We start from the raw sequence: 26029 nt of genomic DNA, 5'->3' as shown, positions 1-26029 counted from the left end.
CATCTGAATGAGACAACGACTAAACTGAAATCTCTTTAAACCTTTTATCCCATAAAATGTTACTATCTTGCTTAGTTTTCAAAATATTTCATTTTTTTAAGTGCTTCATTGAGATACTTTTAAGCAAGGACACAAACATGCTGGTGTTATTCAACCAAAACCAAAGAGTTTTATTTTGGTTTGTGTTATTTCTGAGCTCAGCCTCCAGGTCACTGTCCACTGAGCCCCCTGAGACCTGCAGTTTTTTGGAAGCTCCCTCTGGCCAAATGCCCAATCCGTGCTAATGCACTTGCTGTGATTTTCAAAATTCTGCCCAGATGGTCTTTTCCTCTGGAATAGTTTGCGATGCTCAATCTCCCATTTTCCTCAGGGGAGAAATATGTAATTTAATTTGTGGGTTTCAGTAGTCTTACTAATGACTTTCTGCTTGTTCTGTTGTTTTTAAGTAGTTACAGATGCTTCACTGGCACTTTTATATTGTCCTGTATTGTTTCCATCAGTTGTTGGATTTCAGGAGGGAGAGATGTAAACTGTACTTCAGTTTCTTTGAGACAAAGCTGACAGAGCTATTAAAAATGAAGCACGTGCTGCTGCTGAAGATTTTGTCTTTTTGGGTTGCATTTTGCAAGAGAGCTGGAAAAGCAGATCCATGTGAGAAACTACTCATACTGAAATGCTTGTCTCTCAAAGTCTAAAGTGCATCAAGTAGGAAACCATTAACTTTTGGCTCACAACTTGCCCTTTAGCAATACACAGAACATTATTAAAACAACCTTTAAGGATTTTGCTGCTGAAGATGTCTGACTACTACTTTATCGGCATGTCAGCAGTGCTAACTTGAGGCGTGGGCCTGAGGAGCTCAGCCTGTCTCCTGGTCTGACGGGTTCACAGGTCTGCACGGTGCCCCACCGGCAATAAGTCCAGCCTGCACCTCCTCTACAGCTGGGGACCTGCTGGGCTGCCTGTGTAGTATTCCTGGGGCCTCTACTGTTCTTAAAAAAACCTCTCACTTTGTTTAGGAGTGTTTTAAAATGGTGTGCTGCAGTAGTTAGCATATAATGACAAAATTTATACAAGCAGAACAAGCAGAAATTATTTCATCCTTACCTTCTGGTAATCTGTGCAAAAGTAAAATGGAAGGTTGGTATGTTCATGTTCTGGCAGATTTTTTTTTACCCTTGAGTGCTACAGCTAGCTGAAAACAGAAATGTTTTCTGGGAGAAACTTTGAGAGACACTTCTTTTTTGGCCCTGTTCATTAAAGCTGGCTTTTTATTCTGGCTGAAGAACCATTAATTCAAGTTTAAATGGGTGTTAGCCTGCTAAGGAAGTGCTCTGAAAGAAATATTCCAAGGTGGAGTTTATGGTTCCCTCTACATGGGTAGCTCTGTGCTTAGCTTACACCAGTGGTCAACACCACCACCAGTGGTCAGCCTGCTTTGTTCTATGTGCCATGAATTCAGGGAAAAGCTACGAATTCAAATATTCATTAGAAACCTCAGGCTTTGCGATATGGCCATTTTTTTTTAATACTAAAACTGTATACACCAACAGTTCACATTGCAGCTGGGTGCTCTAATAGCTAAACCTAGAATGAAAAACTGCAACAGACAGTGATTAAGTTTCTTTTACTATTTTCCATGCCTGTTCTTGACTGTTGTGCTTTGGCATGTAAAATCAGCTTTTTTGAGAACAGAATGAAACTCCCAAATACCCCTGTATTAACAGCAGCAATGGCAAAGCAGGTTCTTTATCTGTGAAGAGGCTTGCAGGCACAGCCAATTCCTCTTGGGCTGACATGACGCCAAGAGCTCTGGCACAAAGACCGCTAAACTGGGTGGACTCAGATGCAGCATCTGCGGTACTTGTGCATGGTTTGCTCGCAGTGGAAAGTCGCAGCAGAAAGCAAGGTGAAGCAGGGTCTTTTTATGGCGGTGATAACCACAGTTGTCTGCAGCTCTGGAGAGAGAGAGAAAGAGACAGAGGCTGTGAAGGTACAGCATGGCTGTCAGGCATGCAGAGCGAGTAACCCTGGTCAACTCACACCTCCCAGTCAGCAGCAGACAAGGATTATTTCTAAGTACATCTGCAGCATTACATGGGTTGCCAAATGTCTGACAGCTTGAGGTGCCAGGCGTATGGAAAAATAGCTGATGATCAGGAAAGAAAAAGCCAAGCTGTACCTCGTTGCTCTTCAGACAGGACACAGGACCAACTATTTATTAAGGCTGTATAGGATGTCTAGCAACCTGGCTGATGACAGTGGTCCTTTCAGATACAGACAGATACTCCAGTCTCCTCCAGTAAGATAGCACAGGTAAAGCAGGGTTCTCGGAGAGTTTCCCTATTTGTAAAAACAAAAAAAAGAATTTATGTATCTCGTCAGCTTGTGCAAATAGCGATAACTGCACCAAGTACCACTAGGCAACTGTGGATTTTCCCTTTCCGCTGGTAAATTTCTAGCCCTGGAAGATTGCAGATATGATGCAGATAACGATTGCAGATATGATCTTCCTTCATTTCACCCTTATAAATGAGCAGCACCTTCAGCCTTTTAGAGTACTTCCTACAGCTGGGTATAGAGGAAGGACATTGTTTCTACTCAGGAGATTTATTTTACAGCATTTTTAAAGCTGAGTTGCTTTCTGCTACAGGAAGTCCTGGTGAAGCATGCTGATATCTTACCTGTAATCCTGCGGCATTGCTTCCCAGACTGTTAAATGCCACGTCTCTCCTGTCACATCTATCTGTATGACCTTGCCCCCAGGATGGCTATGGAAATTGCAGGAATGCTTTATGGAGACAGTTGTCAGCCTACAAACAGCATCAGCTTTTTTTTTTTTTTTTAAAGCAAAGATAATTCTGACAGCTGGATGTAACCACACGGTGGTTGTCCTGACATTGTTTGCAAGCTGGTCACAGTCATTCCTGAGTAGGAGTTGTTAAACTGGAACTCAGACTCCAGAGGTGTTGAGTGACATGCTGTTGTCCTAATGCGTCAAGCAACAAGTGCTGTCTTTTGGCAGCCAGAGTTTACATATCGGCTCCTGTCAAGGTTTTAGAGTCTACTGCGGCAACCGTCTGCTTTGGCTTTGCTTGTCCTCAGAGCCAAACTACTTACTGCTGAGTTGTCACATGCTAACTAATATAAGCAGCAAGCCTCTCTCATTCCTGATTTGCTACAGGACAAGGGAAGTCTGCACATTGCAAACTTCACACAAATTAGTACACTATTCCCTGCCAACAGTGCTGTAACAGAAGCAAATTTTTTGATTTAAAATGCTTCTGTGACAATGTTGGTGTGATAAAACAAAGCATGAATAAATTAGGATATGCTAGCAACAGAACACCAGGTGGAAAATGCGTTCTTCACTCGGAATGCAAGAGTTTCACAAGGAGCCACAAAAGCATTTCTGGAGCTAACAGTACAATTTTTCTTTGAAGCTCAAGTTTAAAACCCTGTTCTTCTCAACTCGTTCCAGGCTGCTGTATGGTATAATACCATTACATAGATGAAATGTACACTTGCTTGTGCCTGTATTTCTTTGTGGTGGTTAACAATGGAAGTGAGGGGAGGCCTGGAGCTCACTTGGGCTCCATCCTCTCATGTGTGGCAGGATGCCCTGACGCTCTACTGAGATTCACTGACTTCCCCTACAGGTCAGTTCTGCTTTCTCCTCAGAGTACAAACTCGTGGCATGCAGCATGAGAGCACAGGCCAGGTCCTAAAAGGGACCCTAGTGCTACAGCACTCTGCTCTGAGGCAGGCGGGTCCTGGAGAGGTGTTCAGAGTCCAGTGTTGAGCTGCCAGGGCACCCTGTACCTATGTAGGGGGGGCAGGTGTCTCAGCATGGGGAACCTATCTGGATCTCGTCCTTTGGAGGGATCTACAGACTACAAGAGTCTGATCTGCTGGGCGTTCTCCAAGAAGAGAGAGGCAGTCAGGAGGCACGTCTTTCTCTGCCTGATTTCTAGAGCCTTATCATGCTTAGGCATGAGCAAAAGGGACAGGTTGCTCAACTAGCGTGAGAGAAAGCCAGCTCTCATGATTCAGTGTAGCACATGTGGATGTGCCACGGGGCTCCCCATGGAGCTACTGCTTACTGTGATTCTATCGGTATCCTCCAGTCTGGCTGGATTTCCCGATGAAAGGCAGGTTTTATTTCAGGGTATGTGGCGGCTAGAGGTATGAGGATGGCAGGTTTGATGAGGTGGTGATCTTGAGCGCACGATCCTGCTAAATTGGAGGTAGTACATCAGTGACATTTTCACCTAAACCTGCTGCAAGCAGAACTGGCTGGCTGAGCACTGCTTTCCATGCCGGACCAGGCCCAGGCCTGGCAGAAAAATGGTCTGATCTCAGGTGAAACCTCTTTCTGCTTCTGTAGTGTAAATAAAGAGTGGATTTCGTGTAGTGCTTTAAATATGATAGATTTTCTGTACTGTTTTAAACAACACCAGTGAGGAGACCCAGGTCTCTGATGCAGCCTTGGCAGAAACAATGGCCAAAACATGAAACAGAAGGCGCTATCCCAGAACAATACCCAAACTGGGGTAGGATCACTTCTTCATTGGGGTCATTACTGAGAATGGTAGTAGTCTGGGGGGAGATGATTTAGCTCTATAGGTAGAAAAGTCTAAACAGGAGAAAAAAAATTACGAAAAAAAAGAGTATTTCAATCTGATGAGCATGCTTGCCTTTGTTTTTTAATTTTGCTGCATGGAAGTATTTTTCCACACATTTCAAGCTTGAAAAAACCTGGCACTGAACAACAGCTCTAGTGAAATAAATAAAATCCTCTTTTGTTTGCCTGTCTAATTCCAAGTTTTCAGGAATTCTGCTGTTTCTCAAAACCATACTGCTTTGAGAGAAAAATGTCACAAGAATACTTTTTAGTCACAAAATGAATGTAAAAAAAGACTGATCATTTTTCTTTTAGCTCGAGAATAATTTTTGGGCTCAGACTGAATATTAAAAATGTCATACTAAATAGCAACTTCTCTGAAAACTTGAAAGTTTGTGAAAGAAGGAGGTTATGCTGACAGATGTTTCAGAAACCTAATTAATGAAGCCCTGAAATGAAAAAGACTGAGAGCAATTTGACTTCTTGTATGAGAAGAAATAACACATAACATTTCAAAAGTAATAAAAGACCAATCACCCCAAGAACTTCAGACAAAAAAGAAGTATTGTAAAACAGGAGTTAGGCTTCTTTTTGTCTTTCTTTTTTAAACTTTTTAAACATATCTCTGGGTAGAACTGTCTGAAAGACCACGATTATATTTTGTGACAATTATTGAGGTTTCAGGATTTTTGTACACTCTACATTAGCAAACAAAACCTTTTGAATATTTTTATGTTGAAATAACTCCATTAGGAATCTGTAGGTGTTCTAGTCAAGGTTGTTCTTCCCTCCTACTGGTGTCAGAAATTATTAGAGAGACCAGAGTGTTCTGAACCTCAGAATCTTTTCATCCAGATAAGTAAATCTTTAGAAGTGCTTCAGCGTCAATGAAAACTTCATCTTTGAACAACATTTTGTTTTCCTGAAACTATTCCAAGTGACTCCAGCTTCATCTTGCACGTAATAGTTTTGCACAAAAGAAAGATGTGTTTAATCTCAGCTGTAAGAGCATTTACCAGTTCTGTACTGCTGCCGTTTGTGAAAAATGGCTTTGCCTTACTGTATTTCTTTTCATCATCCTTACTTAGTGGCTGATCAGCTTCCGATAATGTAGTTACTCGATCTTACCCTGTGAAATTGCAATCCATTATCTCGTCAGGATATGTTCTAGGAGGGGGATTAAAAAAATGCTGTGAGTAATACACATACTCAGTTGAAATTAAGTGAAGACATGAAGTCAGCTTACACCGCTGCAAAGCACAGGGTATCTGCACCTGTCCTTCATTAATCTGCCCAGTCCTCCCTCTCTACACTGTGAAGCGGCATTATAACATAAAGCCATGATGAAATACATGGAAACTTTTTGTCTGTCCATGCTTTGAGGGCTCTCATCCACCTGGATGCTGCCTTGTTGCTTGCTTTGCTGCTGGGCATGATTATGGGTGCTGAGATTGACAGGGAGCTCGTCACAGGGGCTTTCCTCAAGTAAGCAATGGCACATTAGAGTGCACAAAGCCTATTGTGAAATCCTGAAATGAAGCCAAACATTTGGAAGCAAGTTTCTAACCTTTGTTAACTGAGCTGCTATTTTATTAGGCAGAATTGATGATGCAGCAAGGAGACCTCACACCATATTAAACAAATGTATGGAAATACTTGTTGCCATTGAAAGGCAAAGGCTGGTTAAGGAGATACTAAAGGGTGAGTGTAATGCTACAGGGAAAATTCTGCAAGTAAAGGTCAGTGGAATTTTCCTTAAAAGTAGTTCTTGGAATAGTTTGGGCGTCATTTCTTTGTCTGCTTTCTAATACTGCTTTCTAATCTTTTCCTCAAAGAAACAGTGGGGTACAAAGCATATTGTCTATGTAAGGACTTAAACATGAACAGTGTTGATCTCTGTGTCTGACTATCTGCAAAATGCCAATACTGGCTTAAAAATCAGAGATTTTGTTTTGGGAAAAAAAAGAAAATTATCTTTGTTTCTAGACCTTTTGAGGTCAAGTTTTCAGACATTCCTGTATGTTTCTAAGGGCTACACACTTACCTAAATGAAAAAGAATAACAAAATATAAAAGTAAAAAAAAAAAAAAGACATTTCACATAGTCACAGACTTCCAAATGCCATGGATTTAGGGGAAAAGACCATCACATGCCTCAAATAATGAGAGCAAATAACATCAGGAATAGCACAGTTTGCCCTGATTTAATTTAAACAAGAATGGAAAATTCTCAGCTGCACATCTGTAAATATACTATTTATTGTCAATAACATTAAAAGATTAATCTAGCAGGTCACCTACAATGGTGTCTTTGGGCCTCTTCATCACCAGGAGCATCTCCTCAGGCTTCTTCTATGCTGCAGTCCAACAGCTGTTTCTTACAATATATCATGACTGTTATCAGATTTGAGCTCTGTATCACACTGCACTTATTTTGGTAGAGAAGTAGGTGTGTATTTGTGTGCGACAGGGGCTGGGGATGGAGGTTTCACTTTGTACTTCTTGCAGATAGAATTACTGTGCCAGTCTGTTGGCTTTACTTATTTCTCTTGCGTCTCTCATGGATATCTGTGGGGGATAAAATAAGCCCCGGCTTTGGATTTGATTTGCTCTGTGAATTTGCTTCTAATTGACACCACCCACATCAAAGTTTAAAGTCAACATTTTCAGTTTTCAAAGGCAGAAGGATAAAGCCAGGTTGCTACAGTGAGATTTTAAACAGCTGGCAAAACTCCATTGCTGCGATAGTCAGTGGTAAAAACGTCTCCTGCGGGGACAAGGTGGTCACTGGAGATGTCTGGGCCCTGCTCGCAAGCTGTTCCCTGGACTGTCCCTTCTCAGAGCCTCTGAAGGATGTGTCCCAACGCTTGTAGTTTTTGGCCGTGTAGTGTTTCCATTGCACAGCCCACAGGGTCAGAAAGGCTGGTCATCCTTTGCTGAGGAGCCCTGCCAGTTTAGCTGAAGGGGAGGGACCTGGGTGTGTATCACTTTTGCCCTGTCCCTTAGCACCAACAAGGTCTAGTTCTGACTTCAGCATTATTTAAAATAGCTTTAGGATTGTTTCGTGTTACAGAGTGACTGCACTGTCCTTCTGTGTCTTTCCGTCCTGTCCATTACATATTTGTCAAGAGATTTAGCTTCAAGAGAGAAAATTAAACTACCAAGTAGTGTTAGTAGTAACACTGTGGAGCTGCTTCTAAGTTGCTTTTTTTTGTGTGTGTATGCACATGTAGATAAAATGCTTTAAATTGATTTTGAGGCTGCTGAGGTAGGCATGTGCAGGCAAAGAAATCCCAGAGGTTCATGCAGAGTTTGTTTCTTTATTTGTTTGTTTGTTTTTGCAGGCTTTATAAACAGTATTTGGGAATAATGGTATCAAATTTCACATAGTATCCACTGCAATCTTAGCTCTACGTTCTTAATTTCTAACAGCTGGGCTCACATGCTTAAATTTCTACTATGCTTCAGAAATGCATTCTAGTTGTTACTAATATGATATGGATAACAGAATCAAACAAAATATTTAAAAGCATTAGCCCCAAAAATAGTCTGGTAAACCTATTCCTAAACTCTCATCCAGATGAAGCCAGGAGCCAGACAAACAAATTATTGTTAGTGCTTTTCCAAATGAGTACATTGTATCAGGTTCTTAAATCCTTCCTTGGACAGCTCAGTGAAAAGAGCCTGAAAGCACAGCTCCGCTCCTGCCTGGCTCTGAAAAATCCAAGATTGAAATGGGGAGCCGCGGAGCAGCGCTGATTAGATGAGGCGCAGCACCAGCTGTCTGGGCGGCACAGCTCCGAAACAAGGGTGGTGAGAACACAGGGCATGGTGCTACCACCGGAACCTATTGCTTCAAACCTCCTTTAGCAAGGGGATCTCACAGTCGAGCACTTGGTCCCAGCCACTCCTTCCCCAGCAAAATGAATGGCAGAATCTCCAAAAATGCAACACTGACGTGAATATGTGTGACCTTGGGAATCCACTTTGCTTTAGGCTGCATGACCGGCAGTATGGAACCCCACTTACTTTGGGCTCTGGAGTCTTGTGTCTTGGGGCCACTGTTCAGTTCTTTGGCATCACAAAGCCGGTGGGAAAGGAATAACCCTGCTTGCACCAAGCATTTGAAGTGCATGCGATAAAAAAAGCGATGTGTGAGGTGCTGCTGACAAGCATCTGGACTGACAGAGATGACCCTCTGCTGCTGACTTAACAGGCGACATACTGCAGAGTGAAAGGAGATGACCAGCTCTCTGGGGAAGGAGGAGTACAAAACACGACCAAAGATGAAAAGGAACTTCAGAAGCGCCTTAAGGCCCCAGCTGAGATCTTGTGAAATCCCTTTGTGCCAGGCTGTCTGCAAAATGCACAGTGCAAGCGAGCCTCACGCAGAGAAGGCATGTGGAATGGGAAGGGAAAAGCAGGAAAAACAGCAGTTCCCTAACACCTCACAGGAAATCAGTGCCATAAGCAGAAACTGAATGCTAAGTCTTCGTCCGTGCCCAGCACTTCATTACCTGTTTTGTCATGACATGCACAGGTTGATGCTTATTTCAAGATACTGTATTAGAAGTACGCATAAAGTCCACTACAGGTGTCGCTTTAGTTGTGAAAATACCAGCATTTCGGTTAACCAGAAATGATGGCCCTGCTGCATGCTTTCGGGGCAGGCATTCCCTCCCTCCTGGAAAAAGTGCCTTTCAGAAGGATGGCTTAACAAAATGCCTGCCTGTCTGCAAAACAGCTCATGTCAGCCAAGTGCCAAGTGAGGAGAGGAGGTAGAGACACAGTTTGAGAAGAGTTATGCCCATCCTCGTGGCCCCTCAAAAATACCGGCCCCTTATATGGCTGGAAATCCAGTGCGAGTTGACGCTGTCAGAGATGATTTAATTCTTGCTGAGTGCTCTTTGACTCCTCTTAGAGTCCCAGAATGAAGCTGAGGTCAGGGACTCGGTAACTGCTGGCTACTAGCCCTGCCACAGCTCCGGGAACAGCAGCTCATACCCATGTAATGGGGGTTGATAAATCTCGCCACAGGACTGATCGCTTGTCCCCATGTGCTGGGACTCCCCATCTCCAGTGCCGGGGACTGAGATGAGGTACATATAACTGCATTGAAAGGGAAGATGTGTCTTTTGTCCAGTAGTTAATGTTTCCCTTCTATGTGCGCTTCTACATAGAATGGGCTGAATTACTTCACATTGAGCCAGAACATCCAAACCCATTTATGATGTTTCAGGCAAGTGCAGCACTTGTCACATTAATGGCAAAGTTCCCAATGCTTTTATGCATCTCCCTTTTAGAGCTCAGGTTATCAGTGGTAATGCTATCCCTGATTATTTTTGGTAGAGTAGCTCTCACCCAACTTATATGCAAGTAATATGTTTGCGGTAGACATGGTGCTGCAGTGTAATCCTAGATCCATAATTTAACACAGTGAGCAAAGGGCCAGTCATCTTCAGGGAAGCCCTACTAGTTTATGTCAGCAAAGTATTTGGCTCTGTAAAGATTGTTGTTTATCAAAGTGTTGAAATTGCATATGATTAGCTTAGATTGAACAAATAAAAATACATTTTTGTAAGCATTTTCCTGTAATTGGTTCAGATACTCAAGTACTCATCAGTTAGTAATAAAATTCTGATCATTTAAATGTCTGCAGTAAATCAAAAGCTTTTTTTCAGAAGCAGCGTCTCAAATATTATAATTTTAAATAATGTTATAAATATACCCACAGTAATGACTGCAACACCAGTTCCTTATTTACACAGAAATTAGCCATGATGATCAATATTATTCTTTACTGCTTTTGAATTGAAATAAATTTAGAAATTTATTAATATATGCTATTACAGCTCACTGATTCATAGATTTTATGGCTAAAAGGGGATATTATATGAGCTTGTCTCGTCTCTTGTAAAGCAGCTTAGACTGTTCAAAGAAGTGTATCTCACACTTGGAATTTAGGAGCAGTGGTTCTGTGGTCTTTACCTGGCTGTTTTTAGCAAACCCCTTACAGTTAGCCAATAATTTGTCACTCTCCATGTTCTGACTAGCTTATACCAAAACTTCTGCTTGCTATATTGACTCCACCAAGGAGTTCTTTGCATACCTTTCATCTAAACTGGGAGATGGGTGTGCTTCTTTGATAACAATATAATCTTGTTCAAGTCTAGCAATTTTTTTCTTTAGATGCTGGCTTGTTTTGCTTCAATGGCAAGACACTAAATAATTTCAGTAGAGCCAAAATTTAATCCTTGTTTGTGTTAGGTGACGAATATTGTTACACACTTGCATTCCCACAGTCAGGGTTTTCCACTAACAAAGCCAGTGAGAGCATTCAAAGGCTGCATGACTGCATCAACAAGTAACAGGGACATTTTTCTCAGACCTCAGCTACACAGAAGTTTGTCATGTCACATGAACACAAAGCATCTTGGTTATGAGTTGGGGTTAGCCTCTTTAGTCAGAACAACTGGCTAAAGAATCCTAAATAAATTAGACTAGCACGTGCTGTTGCAAGTATTTTGTCATTTCAGACGCCCAGTCCTGTTACCGCTGAGCTCAGACCTGCTCATGAGTTCATCCCCTGCTAATTCGCTGTTTCCTTCTCCTGTGTCTTTTCCATATGTCTATGAGCAGGACACATTTCATGTATGCAGGCTTGATTCTCCAGAATTTAATCACATATACAACTTGATGTAGCATGGATTATTGCATCAACAGCAACTAGATAACTCATATATGTGAAGATGAACATGTGAATATTGTCAGGAGAGGAGCTTTAGTTTGGAAATTGCCTTTCTTTGGGGGTCCCTCTCATTCTTATTTTTAATCCTTGTAACAACTCATCAATTAGTTTCTCCATAGAGTTTCTTGTCACGTGTCACTCGACAAGGTGGGATGACCACTAAATTTTCTGTAAGTTATAACAGAATCTAAGAAAAGAGACCTGTTCTGTTCCCACTTTCCCTCCCAGAGCTATGAGTTGTGTGGTCAGTTTTGTCCACACAACAAAAGGTTGTTTTTCACTAAAAAAAAGGTTTTTTTCACTAAATTAAATTTCCTTAGTGTAACAAGCCTATATGATTTTTCTAATAGTGACCGTAGTTTCCCTGAGGTTTTACCATGTAGAAATGTATTCAGAACTTACCCCGTGTCTCCCCTGGAAAGAGCTGTCTGCAGAAATCCACGGTGCCCTTCTAACACTGTAACCCTAGGCAGCCCAGGGAAATTTAGGAAGAACCTCAGGATGGAAAAGTGCTGGTAGTTCTATTAAATCCTATAAAAAAGTCATGCAAGGAAAGAAGAAGTTTAAACAAGGCTTGGGGAGCCCATTTAGAGAAAATTTGTCGTTTTAAGTAATCCTTATTTTTACCATTAAGGCTACTTTTGTTTTGCTGCAGACTTGCATTGTGAAAATTGATTGTCAGGAAAGAATAAGAAAATAGTAAAATGATCCAAGCCCTGAATTAATGCCTTTATGGTTATAATTTCGTTTACTTCTGTTGAGTTTCCCTGGCAGGCTGCAAGGAAAGCTCTACCCCATTAAATATCAGAGAGAGTCCATAGCAGTAAATACAAGCAGGTACAAGATCCTCTCTATATTTGCAAGTAATCTCTAAATTTTGCTGATGAACTGCTGGAATTTTGTTAGTAAATATTTCTATAATAGATGATATCTGACATAATTTTATAGATACATTTATGTGTGCACATAGACACACATATAACGTGTACATATATATATAAAATATACACACACGTATCTATACATATGCATATATGTGGACACTTCTAAACATCTGTCTCAGTAGATAACAGTGGAATTTGCTGCTGCATTCATTCCTAATTCCTTTGGAGCTCTGGAATTTCAGGATCTGACTTCTAATAGGGAATCTCTAGATGTGTTGTTTCAAATGCTGGTTTAAATAAAAAGAAAAAAAAAAGCAGCAGCAATACAGCACATCACAATAGCAGGTCAAATATAGACATGGATTACAGGGCCATTGTTTTCACTCCTGCTAAATAAGACAGTACTCTTAAAATGGAACGCCACTTGACCTTTCGTGTTTCATCAGTCTGTGATTGTATTTAACTGATACAGGGAGGAAACATTTTCCCCCTGTAACTGTCCCCTGTTGATATGACGATCACTACTGCTGGGTCACACCATGCACAGGAGGCAGAAACCCAGTGCTCCAGAACACAAGAGGGATCTTGCAGCACATGGAGGAGCTCTATCCATGTCCCACAATGACACACGCTCTTTTTTCAACTTCTCTCAGCTCGTGCTCTCTGCTGGCCATCTCAAATCATCACCAGTGCTCAAGCATTCAAAGATCACTTACTTCGAAGTGGAAATTCTTGACGTGCAAAGCAAGAAGCAGATCTGCATTGTGGACAAGGTAAGTGTATTACTTCAGCACACCGGGGATGTGCCTGGCTCATGCTGTGACAGTTCAGGGACTCAGTTTTCACTCTGTTGTGGTCTTATTCTGTAACAGAAATACTTTCGTTCTTTCCCCTGGGAGATACTCAGAACTCCTCGTCAGTCACAATCCTTGGCTGTTTTTCTCCATCATTTTTACAAATAATCCCAACACTGGTTTCTTTTAGACCTCCTGGCTGCTCTGTGGACTCAAGACATGTCCTTAGGCTGTCTCTTGACACTTAGATTACAGTGTTTATTTCAGAGCATGATACTTAAACGTCTGCTTCAGAATGGATATTCACTTTTAATACATTTGTAAAGCTTAGCATCTCTGCAATGCTAAACATACTCAGCTGCACCCTACCCATCATATTGGGCAGGAACCTGGCAATTTTTAAAAAATTTCATTTGTAAACAGAGGGTCTTAGCTAAAAGAGGTGGGTGGTTTTGTTTGTTTGTTTGGTGTTTGTTTTTGTTTTTAGTTTTAATAAGGTGAATCAAAAAATATCAACTACAGTCAAATTGTGTAAGTAATATGAGAGGACTGGGTAAGGAAGGAAGTTTACAACACAGTAAACAACAGCTAAAAAATGCTTCATAAATATTTTCATCACAGTTTTTGTGATTCATTGTCCCTCAGCAGAAGAGCTGGTCTCTTGTGTGCCATTAAAATGGGAATCCTAATCTATTTAGAGTATATTAGAGTATAGCATTTTTCAATAGCATAGCAGAGTTATGAGACTTACTGTTTTGCTAGAAGAAAAAAATAAGAATAAAAAATTCCCTTATCCTCACTGGCAACAGATGGAACTGGTGGATAAGTTTGCTTCAAATGTTTAATTTAATGCCTTGGAAATATGCAGGGTGGAACGCTTCTAGTGTTCTTGATCATTTAAAGGGTGTTTTCACAATTTGTATGCCTAGTTAAAGGTAGATGTCTCATTTGTTCATTCTTAATGAGGCAAAATATTTTTTGAGATTTTTTTAAATCTAGCCAAAGGGGAAACATGTACAAAATAGTAATATTAATACTAGTTCTAATGTTAGTATTTGCATTATTTCATTTACTTAGTGATATTTACACCATTATTAAAAAGGGTTATCTAATACTATACTGAATAAGGTTTCAATCCAAAAAAAGACTGAGTCTTTTCTTATCTTAAGCTTTCCTATAGTGTCATTAAAAAAATATATTAACAGATACAGAATTAAGTGTAGAGCCACATTTCAGGAATCCTTCCATGGAAGAACTATAGTCTGCTGGGACAATAGCAAACCTGCATTTTAATCTTTATTCTGAATTTTGGTGAGCCTGTACATTTTCTACACCTTCTCCAAACCATGGACTCTGCCCCTGTAGTGGCGGAGAGTTATGAGTCGTGATTGGGCAGTACTCGCTCTATGGAGATAAAATACACACAGAGGAGCAATAACAACTATAAAGTGAAAGCATCTGCTCAGGAATCTATGTTCAATTTACATGGCCATGGCCAGCAGCGTGGACCTTTTTTAATTTTTTATTATTTTTTGGCACAGTACCAAGGTATTGGTGCAAGTATAGTGCAAGGCTGAGCTTTCTAAGACTGCCTAAAGAATTTGGATTTTGAATGCACATTTACCTGGCTGTTTAAATCCCTTAATTTGCTGCGATAATCCCTTCTTAAGGCAACCCTGAAAGTACAGAAGTTGAGTTCCTTACTTCTGTGAACACCTGTTAGTATTGTTGAACTTCATTTCAGTTGGTTATTAGAGCAAACAAGAGACCATTTTACTGGATTATGCATAATCTTCTGCTTAATTAAATATAACATTGATATAGACCCAACATGACACTTCTAATGCCTGTTTTGTGTTTCTAAGATAATTACGATTAGCTTCATTTCTCAGGGTTGCATGTAATTATTACTTGTCAGGATTTATAATAGGAGAGAATAGGAACCATAGATTTTAAAATGTATGTATTTACACTCTTATTGCATATTGTTAGTAGCTCAGACTATTATGATTTAGCAAATACATTTGTAATATTCCCAGATTAATAAATCTAAAAGGACAAACACTATTATAATGGCAGAGAGAAGACTCCTTTCTTTCTACACCTAATAGAAACTCAGGCAGAGTGATTAATGGTATGTGGTTAAATACCAGTCACTGCTTCCAGAGGGTTCGTTTCTATGAGACTCTTGTGTATGCACATGAATCCTATTCAGATTAGTGGGAGCTCTGAAAGTCTGAAAAATGATGATACATCTAACTAGTTTTGGTATTTAGAAAGAAAAGATGTCTTGTGCTCAATGCAGTGTCAGGGATTTAGCAGAGGTGTGTTCAGCTGTGTGATCTCAAGCAATCAATTGAAATCAGTGTGCTTTGGATCCAGCATAAGTAACTGTGAATTAATTCTCCATCTGTAAAATGGAAAGAACATTATTTCCTTTGGCTTTCTTACCCATCTTATACTTTGGGGAAGGATCAGTCACTTATATTAAGTGAACTGAGTGGTTGCTGTAAGGTCTTGATCGTCTTTAAGATTGGCTTAAAAGAACAGAATAAATACATGTTTGCCTGATTTTTAAGCCTGTAAGATACATTCACATCATAATACAGGCTTTTCCACAGTCAGGAAAGGCAGAAAAAAAATACTGAAAGAAAGCGGTAGAAGAGGAAATCCACAGACATTTTGTCTCATAGTCATCCCCTCCAGGAACTGGGTCTTGAAGAAAAATACCTAGTCTTGCAAAACTTGAATTAAATTCACAAGAGTCAGCAACACTGGCAGTTCATTTTGCACATGCATACTTTGAACATAACGAACATAACATTCTTTATAGTAGCATTATTTCTTTTACTTAGTGTTGTCAACATGCTTTGGGGACTTCCTCTGCTATGGATATGACATTATGCAAGTAGTTTGGTGCCCACAAGCTTTTCCAGCGAGTTAGTTACGTAAAGAATTTAAAAGTCTGAGATCTTTTTCCCCAGATTTGCTCTTGGTACAGAAATCAATACTGAGGTGAAATGTCATAGAGAAGAAGCTTCGGATTTTGGGGATGGGGAGAGAAGGGAGGAAACACAAATCTGTCTCAATTTTTTTTCCCCAGTTATTCTACAAAATGTCCCCAAACTAATTCTGGCAGGATGGCAAGCACCAGAAATTTATAGATAAAAGGGGGTACCTTTGACAGTTGGAAAAAGGCTTCAAAAAGGAGTTAGTAGGGAAAGCTAATTTAAACCTAGGCTACAACCCCATCTGCCTCTCCTTAAAAGCAGTATATAAATGCTCAGAGGAGGTACCCTGGGACTGTACTCATGTGAGGAGAGGTACCTGCACTCTGACATGATGGCAGCAGGGGGACAAAAGGCACTGAGGTTTTGAGGAGATGTCCGAGCGGCCTCCTGCTATGCACACTGCCCATGAGAGGGCAAGAACCCAGGTCTGAGTGAATGACAGAGTCCTGGGTCTTCCTTCCTTCCTTCCCCGCTCCCCAGGGAGGCAGGCTGGTGTCCTCCTGCACAGCATGGCTTGGGGGTACGCAGAGCATCTTGCCTGACCTGCGATCCCTCCATGGCCCAGGAGAGGATCCCTCACAACAGGAAGGTGTTTACCCAAGCAGGCAAAGGCCTTACGAGAGGTAGTGGATAAAGGCCACAGTTAGGCAAATTTAGCCAAGAAATTCGGCCCATATTTTGATAGTCAATCAAGGAGTAACAGTTGGACATCTCATGGGTAAACCTTCAGTCTCTCAACATACAAATCAATACTGCATTTTTTCAGGATGTTCCGTAGTTGAAACATGAGTCGTACAGGTTTCTTGGTCAAGGACTGAAAGAAATATTCAGCAAGGAATAAATCTCTTCTTTGGCCAGTGTAGAACAACAGGTGAGCCTAGATGATCACAAGTCCCTTTTTTCCTCACAATTTATTGATTTCTATGGATGAAGTTCCCTGTCTGTAAAGGGGAGAGGGCGTCTAATTAATGATTCCGTGTTAGAAATATTTTCAACGAAAAAGAGTCCCATAATGTCTAAGGATTTTGGCTCCCATATTACATCCAAAAAGCTATAGAAAACAACAGAACATGCAGAATTCATCAAGTCTTAAAAATGAAAGAAAATAATTCCTTTTTGTATTTTTTAACAAATAATCCACATTTTTCGTCAGCCACAACTTATGAAAAATACATAGCTACTCAAAAACTGTTTTACTTGTACATTATTCCAAAAGCCTGATGTAGGTTAGTTTTAAAGTTATCGATGTGCAGTGATTTGATTTATAAATGCTGTTAAGGCAACTCATAACTGTTTCTGTTATAGCATTCATTGTATAATATTTTTTTCTTCAAATTAACCTGTAGTAAAATGTGTTTTCCCACAAACATAGTGCAATGTAATTAATTTTGCATGAGTTGCTTTTAAGGCAGAAAGTGTTACACAATATAGTTTTTACCAAATAAATCACCTTTGGGGAAACCAGCAAAGAAAGCTTTTTCCCATCTAAAGCCTCACAGCTCAGTAGTTTTGGGCTATATGGTTTTGCAAGTTAAGCTAAAAGCAGAGGAGCAAACTCAGGTTTTGTCTGCTACACAGTGGCCCTCCTTTCCAGAAAACTTCTTAGGGCTTACAGAAGAGAGCTTGTTCCTAAGAGTGCAGGAAAGTGTCTCTTTTCTTGGTGTGCTGCAAAGATCATGGAAGCTACTTTCCTACTGTTCCTAAAACCAGCCCTCCATTCATTCAGTGCCCTCTCCCACTGAAATCTCTTTGGAAAACCCAGTTGCTGATTGTTAAATGTTTGTGGTTAATGATACATACCGTAGGAACTTTATGTTTATGAGTGCAGACATGCCATGCAATGCCTACAATGAAAGTCACCTGAACATTGTTATTTTTCTTTAATTAAAGGACGCTTGCATAGGGCCTATCCTATGGCTTAACAATGTATTTACACTGGCATGACAGCAAAATCAGCTACATGCAGAAATGGTATCTCCAGTATCAGCAATCTATTATTTCGCCTGTGGGTTGCAGTTCTGTCACAGAAAGTGAACAGCCAAGAACAGTCATCACTAGCTCTCTTTTGTGTAGTCATCCCTAGCAAATAAAAATAACTTCTCACATCATGACTTGGAGGTTAGACATACCACATTCATTTTAGGTGAGCAAATGCAATCATTAAAGTAGGCAATGAAACTCTGCAAAGGAACTCTTTGCAGTACCAGGACATTGCTTTTACATCAGACTGTCCTCATTTGTTTCATTCTAGTGAAGTATAGTAAAGAAGTCCTTTCCCAGGAAAGAGATTAGTATTTTCATTGCCTTGTATAGTCTTTTTCCCTAAGTTTTGCAATTACAACATTTCACTTCATAGAACTCTATATTCTTCATTGTGGAGAATGAGCAGACCCTGTGCACTTCCACAGCGGCCTCATTTCATGCATAGGATTTTTAAGATCATCATCTTTCTTGTTCAAGCAATATATTATTAGAGGTGTCCTGCCTCTGATGACAAAGATGCCCAAAGGGACTGAATAACCAGCTATGTCAGAGGAGGGGGTTCCATGGTAAGAGCATATGTTGATGCTGAGTCCAACAAACTAGGGATTCCCACAGCAATATGGGTGAAGGAACACAGACACAAAACTGGCTGGACGTAGGCCTATTGCTGACGGAGTCCTCTTTGTAACTTCCTTTTGGAAAGAGGATTTCATGGCGTCTTGTGTTTTATACTGTATGTTTTCACAGCATCCAGCACAACAGGGATCTGGTCCCTGCTGGGAGGCACTGCAAGAAAATACATTACATTTACAAACATGTTACAAAGTCTATGTGTGTTCTTGCCCGTAAGAATTGAATCTTATGCCTACCCCCCAGTGCTGGAGGTGATGACTGTAGTATTTTCTTCCTCAGTTATTAGTTACATGTGGTAAAGTAGGTAAACATATTCAAATTCTGTTGAAGCAATGCATTACACTAATTTCTTCCTGCTCTACTAGAAATTCACATCATTTTAATGTCAATGTAGCTGCAGATAGTTTCAGATGAAAAGAGGCAACTAGACATATTAATTTCTGCTTGCTCTTTGCTGTCACCATTCTTGTTTCAATATGGCTTTTTACATGGAATACCTGGAGAAATGGACTTTGATTTATCTAGAAGAGAGAGACCGGGGAGGGGAGAAGCTGGTAACTTTCGGGCATTTAGCATTTATAAAGGGATAATTTAAAGAATTACAGAAACTACTACAGAAGACTAATGCTTCAGCTGATACTAATTTTCAAAGCTTAGGAGTGCCTGTAAATGACAGGTTTTATACATCTCTTATTTTAGATAGAAAAGTCTAAGCCTGGGAGGGAAGAAAGAAAGAGTGAAATAATAAATGAACCAAAAAATTAAAGCATGATTCAAAGTTCAGCGAAAACAAGAGAATGAATTCTTTAGACACCAGTGGTGCTTCATGAACATAAGCCATTCTGGCCAACAGTAAAAGCCAGCTATGCTACCAGAGCGGTGAATATTGCCAAAAGTGTATCTGTAGAGACAGATTCCCAGCCAGTGTGAAAATGTCCTTTTTCCCAACAAAGTTGTGACATTTTACCCCAGCTGCACATTTGCCTTACTGCATCAAAGATAATTCACAGATTATTGCAAATTATGAATGTACTGGAGCAATATAAGACCATAGGGAGCTGTAGGTGTTTTATTAGTCTAATAGTTAATCGGCACAACCCATGATGGAAGTTTAGGTATATAATGGCATTTCATATAGGCATTATTGTAAGATTAAAATACGCCTGCCCATGATTTATTGGTCCATCAGAACATGCTTCAGGTTCCTTCTGAAATCAGACCTGTCAATCTTCACAAAATACCTGAGCCATGTAGTAATAGATCTATAAATACCTAGCTATAATGCTTATCATTATAACATATCTGTCTACGTTTAAACAGTTTTGGATTTTAAAAAATCCTTAAAATGCAAGCTTTCCTGTACTAATATATACAGCTCTTGTGCTACAAGAGAACAAATTGTGACAGTCAGAGAATCTGTATCAGAAGTACAGCAAGCATCTCTTCATTGCACTTGGTATTGTGAAAAGTACTTAAATTTCTAACTGACCTGATGATGTCTAATTGTTCTCATGTGACACTGCTGTTTCCCATTCCTTTCTGCTTCTCAGCTTCATACTTCCCCTCAGGAACCACAGGGGGCTTGCTGTCTCTCCATCTTTCCCTGCCTTCTCTCCTCAACAAAACTTTGGACCTACTGGCCAAATTTAAATACATCTGAAAGAGAGAGAAAAAAAAAAAAAGGCTCAAAAGATGAGGTAGTTGCTGTTGGTCTAATGGCAGCTGGTGGCCAGGTAGCACAGAGTTTCAGAGTGGAGAGCGCAGGCGGAGTGCAGCCTTCACCCCTGCTGCACGCCAGTAGCCAGCTGTCTGCTGGATGTGCGCATCCCGACTGGGCCATCAACAAGTGCAGGGCAGCAAAACAGACCCCATTTCTTGCCCCATGGAAATGTCATAGGAGACAGGGAAGGGATATGAGGCAGCTGGAAAAGGCTTTGAAGTTCTTTATTAGTAGAAAGTAAGGCTTTATTAGCCCTGCTACTTACAGAACCCCTTGTTTTGCTAATACGTGTTCTCCTGGGAATTTTCTTTTGAGTTGGTTAATCTCACTCTTGCTTTTTGTTTTCGTACAGTCCCCCAAATAGTTTTTGACCATCCTGTGCTAAGAATTGGTTGAGTTTCTTGGGTGCATGCCTTGATTTTAAATGTTAGCAGTCTGCATAGGTATAAAAAACCAAACATAAACCTCTACAGCTATTTCATGGAAAAGGGAAGACAAATTCAGAGAGATTTCACATCTAAGCTATATGTTTAATCTGTGCTAGGACTGGCAATCAAAATCCAAACAAAACCCCAAACCTCACTTTCTTCCTGAGAAGAACTGGTAAAAATGAGTTGTTTGGGGTTTTTTTTAAGTGCATATCCCAAATGTTTTCTTTTCAAATTACACTGGAAAAAAATGAGTCTTGAATTTTTGATGAGGTAGAATTTGTGAAAGACTGCATTATAAATTAATTTTGGAATATTTCAATCCTCTATGACACAATAAATATTGCATTTCAAGTGCAATTTATTTTACAATTTAATATGCATTTATTTGAATATTATTTCCTATTCGGTTATTTTCCATGGCATGAGAGCCATGTGTTACATTATTTTACACTATCATGACTGATGTGTCATAAAATAATGCAAAAGTAATGAAAGTTCCATACCGATGAGAAATAAAAAGAAATGAAAATAACACAATGAAATGAATTTTCAGCATGTTCCTGAAGAGGAGTTAAAAAAAACCAAAACATTTTCTATTTAATTTTTAAAATTTGAAGTCAATACAAATTTACAGATCCAGAGTTTTGCCAGAACAATTCCCTTTCCCTGGCAGAAAAGTGTTGCGACAGAGGTTTCCTGACTGGTTCTGCTGTTAAGCTCTCAAGGTGAGTACAGCAACCTTACTCAGTTCCCTTTAATCAAAGGTCAGAAGGCATGGAGGCATACCAGTTCTAGTCAGATTTGCACAGAAATAGGTGAATGTGGTGAATTCGGTAAATTGAGGGATGGCCTCTGTTCTGTCTGCTAATGGATTGCATTCTCTTTACTTCCACTCTCATCTTTAGCAGAGGGAGAAAAAGCTCCTTCTGGTGTCTGACGCTTTTTCAGAAAACTTCTTGCAAAGGGATAGTTTTTTTTAAATATAAGTACCCAGCTAGCAGTACAAAACCAATATAACATCTTCAGAGACAAACTTGGCAAGTGTAAATTGACATGACTGCACCCGGCAAGCATGTGGTTATGTGTATTCTTAGATAATTTGCCCCATAGTCACTGGAAATATTAGTCAGTTGGATTATCTCATATGCTAAAGTTCATGTGACCACATAATAATCTCAGAGTACACTGGAACCGACGTGAGCTAAAACCATAGTTCTGAGTATCTCCAGTTTCTGCAAAGACTGGCTTGAGATCAGAACTAGCTGTTTGGTAGGCAGTTCACTGCAGTCTACTGAGTAAAATATTAAATTCCATATAAAGCCTTTGTGTAGTTGCTGACACCACTCGTCTATATGTAGCTACTTCTATGTCATTTCCACGGTGGGGTCATCTATTTATATCTCTTTGGACATGACCGGCATACTGGTTCACCAGGCTAACAAGACAGCAGCGTGGGACACACTGAGGGAGGTTACAGTAAATCAGTATCCAATTTTTAATGCTGTCTTTGAAAAATAACAATTAAAAAAAAGTAATCTGATCTAGAAGCCAAACACAAAACACAGAGATCAATTAGAACAGGTGTTTTCCTGATTAACTTTCTGTGAAATACCACTGATTTCTAATGATATAGCATGGTCCGAAAGCAAGGGCAGGGTGCAAAAGCAATGATGATGAAGTATTTGTTGAGTGTTGAATTTGGAAATTACCTGGCTTTCCCATTAGCTGGTTATCTGTTTTGGGGTCAGATTCTCAGCTGAAATAAGCCGATGTCACCCTTTTGAACAAAGGTACCCTGTCTGAACATGGGGCCGTGTGTGGTTAGTGAGCAGCTGGAGTGGCAGAATTTCTGAATTTCTGCAATTATGGAAAATGTCTGCCTATTGGAAAGTAGGTGACTCAGCAGCACAGTGGTACTGACATGTCACAAAGAGAAAAAACATTCAAAGGGAAATGTTGAATGAAAGATCACTTATTTGCTAAAATTCTACTATTCAAATTCTTATTGATATTCTGCTAACCTCTAACCCCTGAAATAATTCTTTAGTGCAAGAACTGCATGATGCAATTACATACAGATCGCTAGATTTGTTATAATTCCTTGACTTATAAATGTGAGAGGTATGAAAGTGGATAACTATCTGATTAGCTTGCACTCACAAAAGGCAGTATTAAGTTCCCATAATATCTTCCACTTAGTGCTGTTCCTTGAGTCATAGCCTAAGTTACTAATATGGTATTTTAAATCTTAAAAAGAAATGTGATGCTTTGTGCATTGGTGCATAAAGGAAGGATAGAACTGGAATGGGTGACCCAGAAGGTCCTTTCAGTCTTGAATTCCTGAAAAATGAAAAGTTGTCTCGAATGGAAAAGTAAAAGTATTTTTGCAAGGAAGGTATAGGAAAAATAGGACTTGAGGATTTTAAATCATCCTTTTCTGAATGAAAAGTGTAATGAATGCAACCCGCACCTGTAAAATCTGCATTTCTTCATAACTTTTTTTTGTGAAGAAGAAGTAGTCTTGAACCTTACACATGATAGCAACTTACTAGAAAGTTAACTATATTTAAAATCTGGAGTTAGACTACAAGTTAAGAAGTTCGAGGGAAAACTGGCTTGACCATCAGTCATAGAAGATGTGGGCCAAGTAAGAGGTGTTTTCACAATGAAATTCATCTTATTTTAAATAAAATCAAGGGTGGTCTTTCACTCTGCTTTCCCTTTGCACATTTGAAAAGTGCTGAAATAGTGGAAAAGGAAGGTTATAACACCTTCAGAAATAATTTAAAAGAGTAAGCCTAATAATTACAATGAAATGTTCCAGGGTGTTTTATTCAGTTAGCACAAAGGGTAATAAGAGCAGATGCTGTTCCAGTCCTTACAATTCTTTAGCTTATATTGATGTACAATGAAAAGAACAAAAGATAATTAATGGTCTACGAAGAGGACACTCTTAGTAGTAAGCTGATGTCTCAGCATCCATCTTCACACTGATCAATATTTGAATCTATAACTTTGCCAGTTGTTTTATGAGGTCTTTAACAAAAAGGACACAGAATTATCAAGATCATAAAAAAATGTATTTCGTTCTTTTGTGGCTATGGCCCCGTTATTCTGCCTGGGATAGGACACTGTCATTCCTCTATGTTATAGCCCATTCGGAAGAGGATGGTGTTTGTGTTATTTTTCAACTCGCAATCTGTGTAGTTTGTCTCAAGTGGAAGGGTCCTTCTCGAAGCCAGCTGGCCCATAAAACCAAAGTCTTCCTGCCCTCCTGGCTGGATGTGTGCTCCAGGCCTTCCCTGGGCACTTGCAGCCCGTAGAGTGTGGTGCCACGCAGAGCCGCCAGACCGCGACTAACCAACCAAGTACACACTCTGCCTGGGCCTGAGCTGGCAGGAATTTAACCAGCTCTAGCCTAAAGCAGCTTGGATGTGCTCAGGCACAGCAGTGATCTTGCTAATGAGCTCTGCCTCTCTCAGAGGTGTCGTATAGAGCACAGTCCCTCCCAGCTGCAGCTACGCTGTTCAGGCACCAGCTTTGGCTGTAGGGGAAGTGGTATGTGATGGTTCACATCACACCACGTGGATACACTCACTGGCTCCTCTGCTGCAGCAGGCCATTGCAAGCACAAAACCTGGCACGTACTTTGTAACTTTTAAACACCTGAAGCACGTGAATGGTTCTATAGGTAGAACACAAGCTTAGGCTAATTTTTTGATAGCTAAAGTTAGGTGGTATGAATCCCATGGCTGGCATAGCAGGATGTGGAGGGGAGAAAGCACTGAAAGCCTCAGGTGGAAAACTGGGAGAGGGATGGAAAGGTAGAGTTGCTAAGAAGGAATGGACTATAAATTTTGCACTGTGTGAAAGCAGTGCTGCCCCGAAGCTGACACATACTCAGGAGCGCAGATGGAGACCATGGGCTCTGTTTTGAGCTAGTGCTGCTCTGTGAGCGTGTTCAGCTTGTGAGCGTGTTCAGCTTGTCTTTCAGCTTCCCTTGACTTAATCAGATGATCAGCTCTCTGGAGCATGGGTTGGCCCTGGCTACTCTTTCCCAGAACCTGTCACGGTGAGATGCTGATCTCCTGTAGGGATGCAGGCCCTGCTGTAAGGTGGTTTATACTGTGTTTAGAAAGCCAGATGATCATCCATCACATTGAAAAAGACCATCCCCGTCCTTGAGCTGGCAATGCTAACTCTGAAAACCTGCACACCTGCCCTGCACTAAGATACGTGACAGATTTTGGTCTGCAGTTTTGTGTGCCACGTGGTTGTTGCCAGCTAACAGCACCTGCATCCATATCTGATGGATTCTGGGCTCCAGATCCGACAGGTGTGAGATTACAAGGTGTAAGAAAACAATTTCAGATATTTTTAGAGGTTTTGAAAATGTGTGCCCTCCCCCATCTCCCATATTCAAGTCCACAGTGGTTGTACACGTTACGAAAAAGGCCCCTGTAGACTATGGGGGGTGTGCTGTTCTGTTGGATGTTGCGTGGAATGACTTAAGTGTAATGAATACAGATAAAATGTTTTCTTTCCTTTTTGAATTTAGAAAGTTAAGATGGCTTCTTCTGTTGTTCCCTGTAGCTGGGAAGAAAAGGGACCCCGTCTGGCTTCAGGAACTCTAAGGGCAATGTCCCTCTCCTGGCCCAGTACTGGTCAACGTGGTTTGGGTACCACATGACCTTGGTGATGCGGGGAGGGAGAAAGGGTACATCCTTGGTCTCAAGGAGTCCGGCCCCTGATTTGGGTGGAGTTGACTTCGCTTAGCAGGTGCATCAGAGAGAAAAGTCAGCGTTTATGTAGCGGTTCACTTAGAGCAGTTTCTGCAAACAAGGACTTTTCCAGTCCCCAGTAAAACCCTTTGTAACTGGGGAAAAGAAAGTGTTCTCATCTAAAGCCAAAGAAAAAGCTAGGAAAAATCTGAACTTTACATACCATTTAGCACAGGTATTGTTTTACAGCGTTAGATCATTGAAATCTGTATTAAGCGCTCTGCCTGTTCATATTATTACCGGAAACAAGTTGGCTTACTCCTAAGCACTAACGGCACATATATTGTGTATTTGCATGGGGTGTCAAATTATATCAGAGCAAAACTTTTCTTTCTGTACTGATTTGTTGCTTTTGAGTCAGAAATTTTATTTTCTTACGTATTTCTCCAGACTCAGTCTTTTCAGCAAAACGACCTATGTT

At 40.4% G+C, this 26029-nt stretch overlaps 1 protein-coding gene and 1 long non-coding RNA gene across 5 annotated transcripts in view; one reads left to right on the top strand and one right to left on the bottom strand.

Annotated features, from left to right (window-relative positions):
* Window positions 1–869: 869 nt before the first annotated feature.
* LOC134516383 (uncharacterized) lies at window positions 870–11901 on the bottom strand. 2 transcript variants are annotated; one of them, XR_010071302.1, is made up of 3 exons: window positions 11774–11901; window positions 2183–2343; window positions 870–1958 (listed from the first exon to the last, which is right to left on the bottom strand). It is a non-coding gene; the product is annotated as an uncharacterized LOC134516383 (long non-coding RNA). The 2 variants fall into 2 exon arrangements; XR_010071301.1 differs by lacking the exon at window positions 11774–11901 and adding an exon at window positions 2685–2813.
* Window positions 11902–12709: 808 nt separating this feature from the next.
* Window positions 12710–26029, top strand: part of TECRL (trans-2,3-enoyl-CoA reductase like) — a 72525-nt gene continuing 59205 nt past the window's right edge. The window contains exon 1 of one of the 3 annotated variants that reach the window (XM_063336510.1): window positions 12710–13028. In XM_063336510.1, the coding sequence (XP_063192580.1) occupies window positions 12795–13028 (234 nt within the window). In that variant the 5' untranslated portion in view covers window positions 12710–12794. The remainder of the gene's footprint in view (window positions 13029–26029) is intronic. The other 2 variants (XM_063336509.1, XM_063336511.1) reach the window with 2 other exon arrangements.

This window comes from Chroicocephalus ridibundus, chromosome 5 (assembly GCF_963924245.1).
Source record: "Chroicocephalus ridibundus chromosome 5, bChrRid1.1, whole genome shotgun sequence".
Classification (NCBI taxonomy): Eukaryota; Metazoa; Chordata; class Aves; order Charadriiformes; family Laridae; genus Chroicocephalus; species Chroicocephalus ridibundus.
The sequence above is the reverse complement of the archived record's forward strand: the minus strand, read 5'-3'. Positions and strand labels throughout refer to the sequence as shown.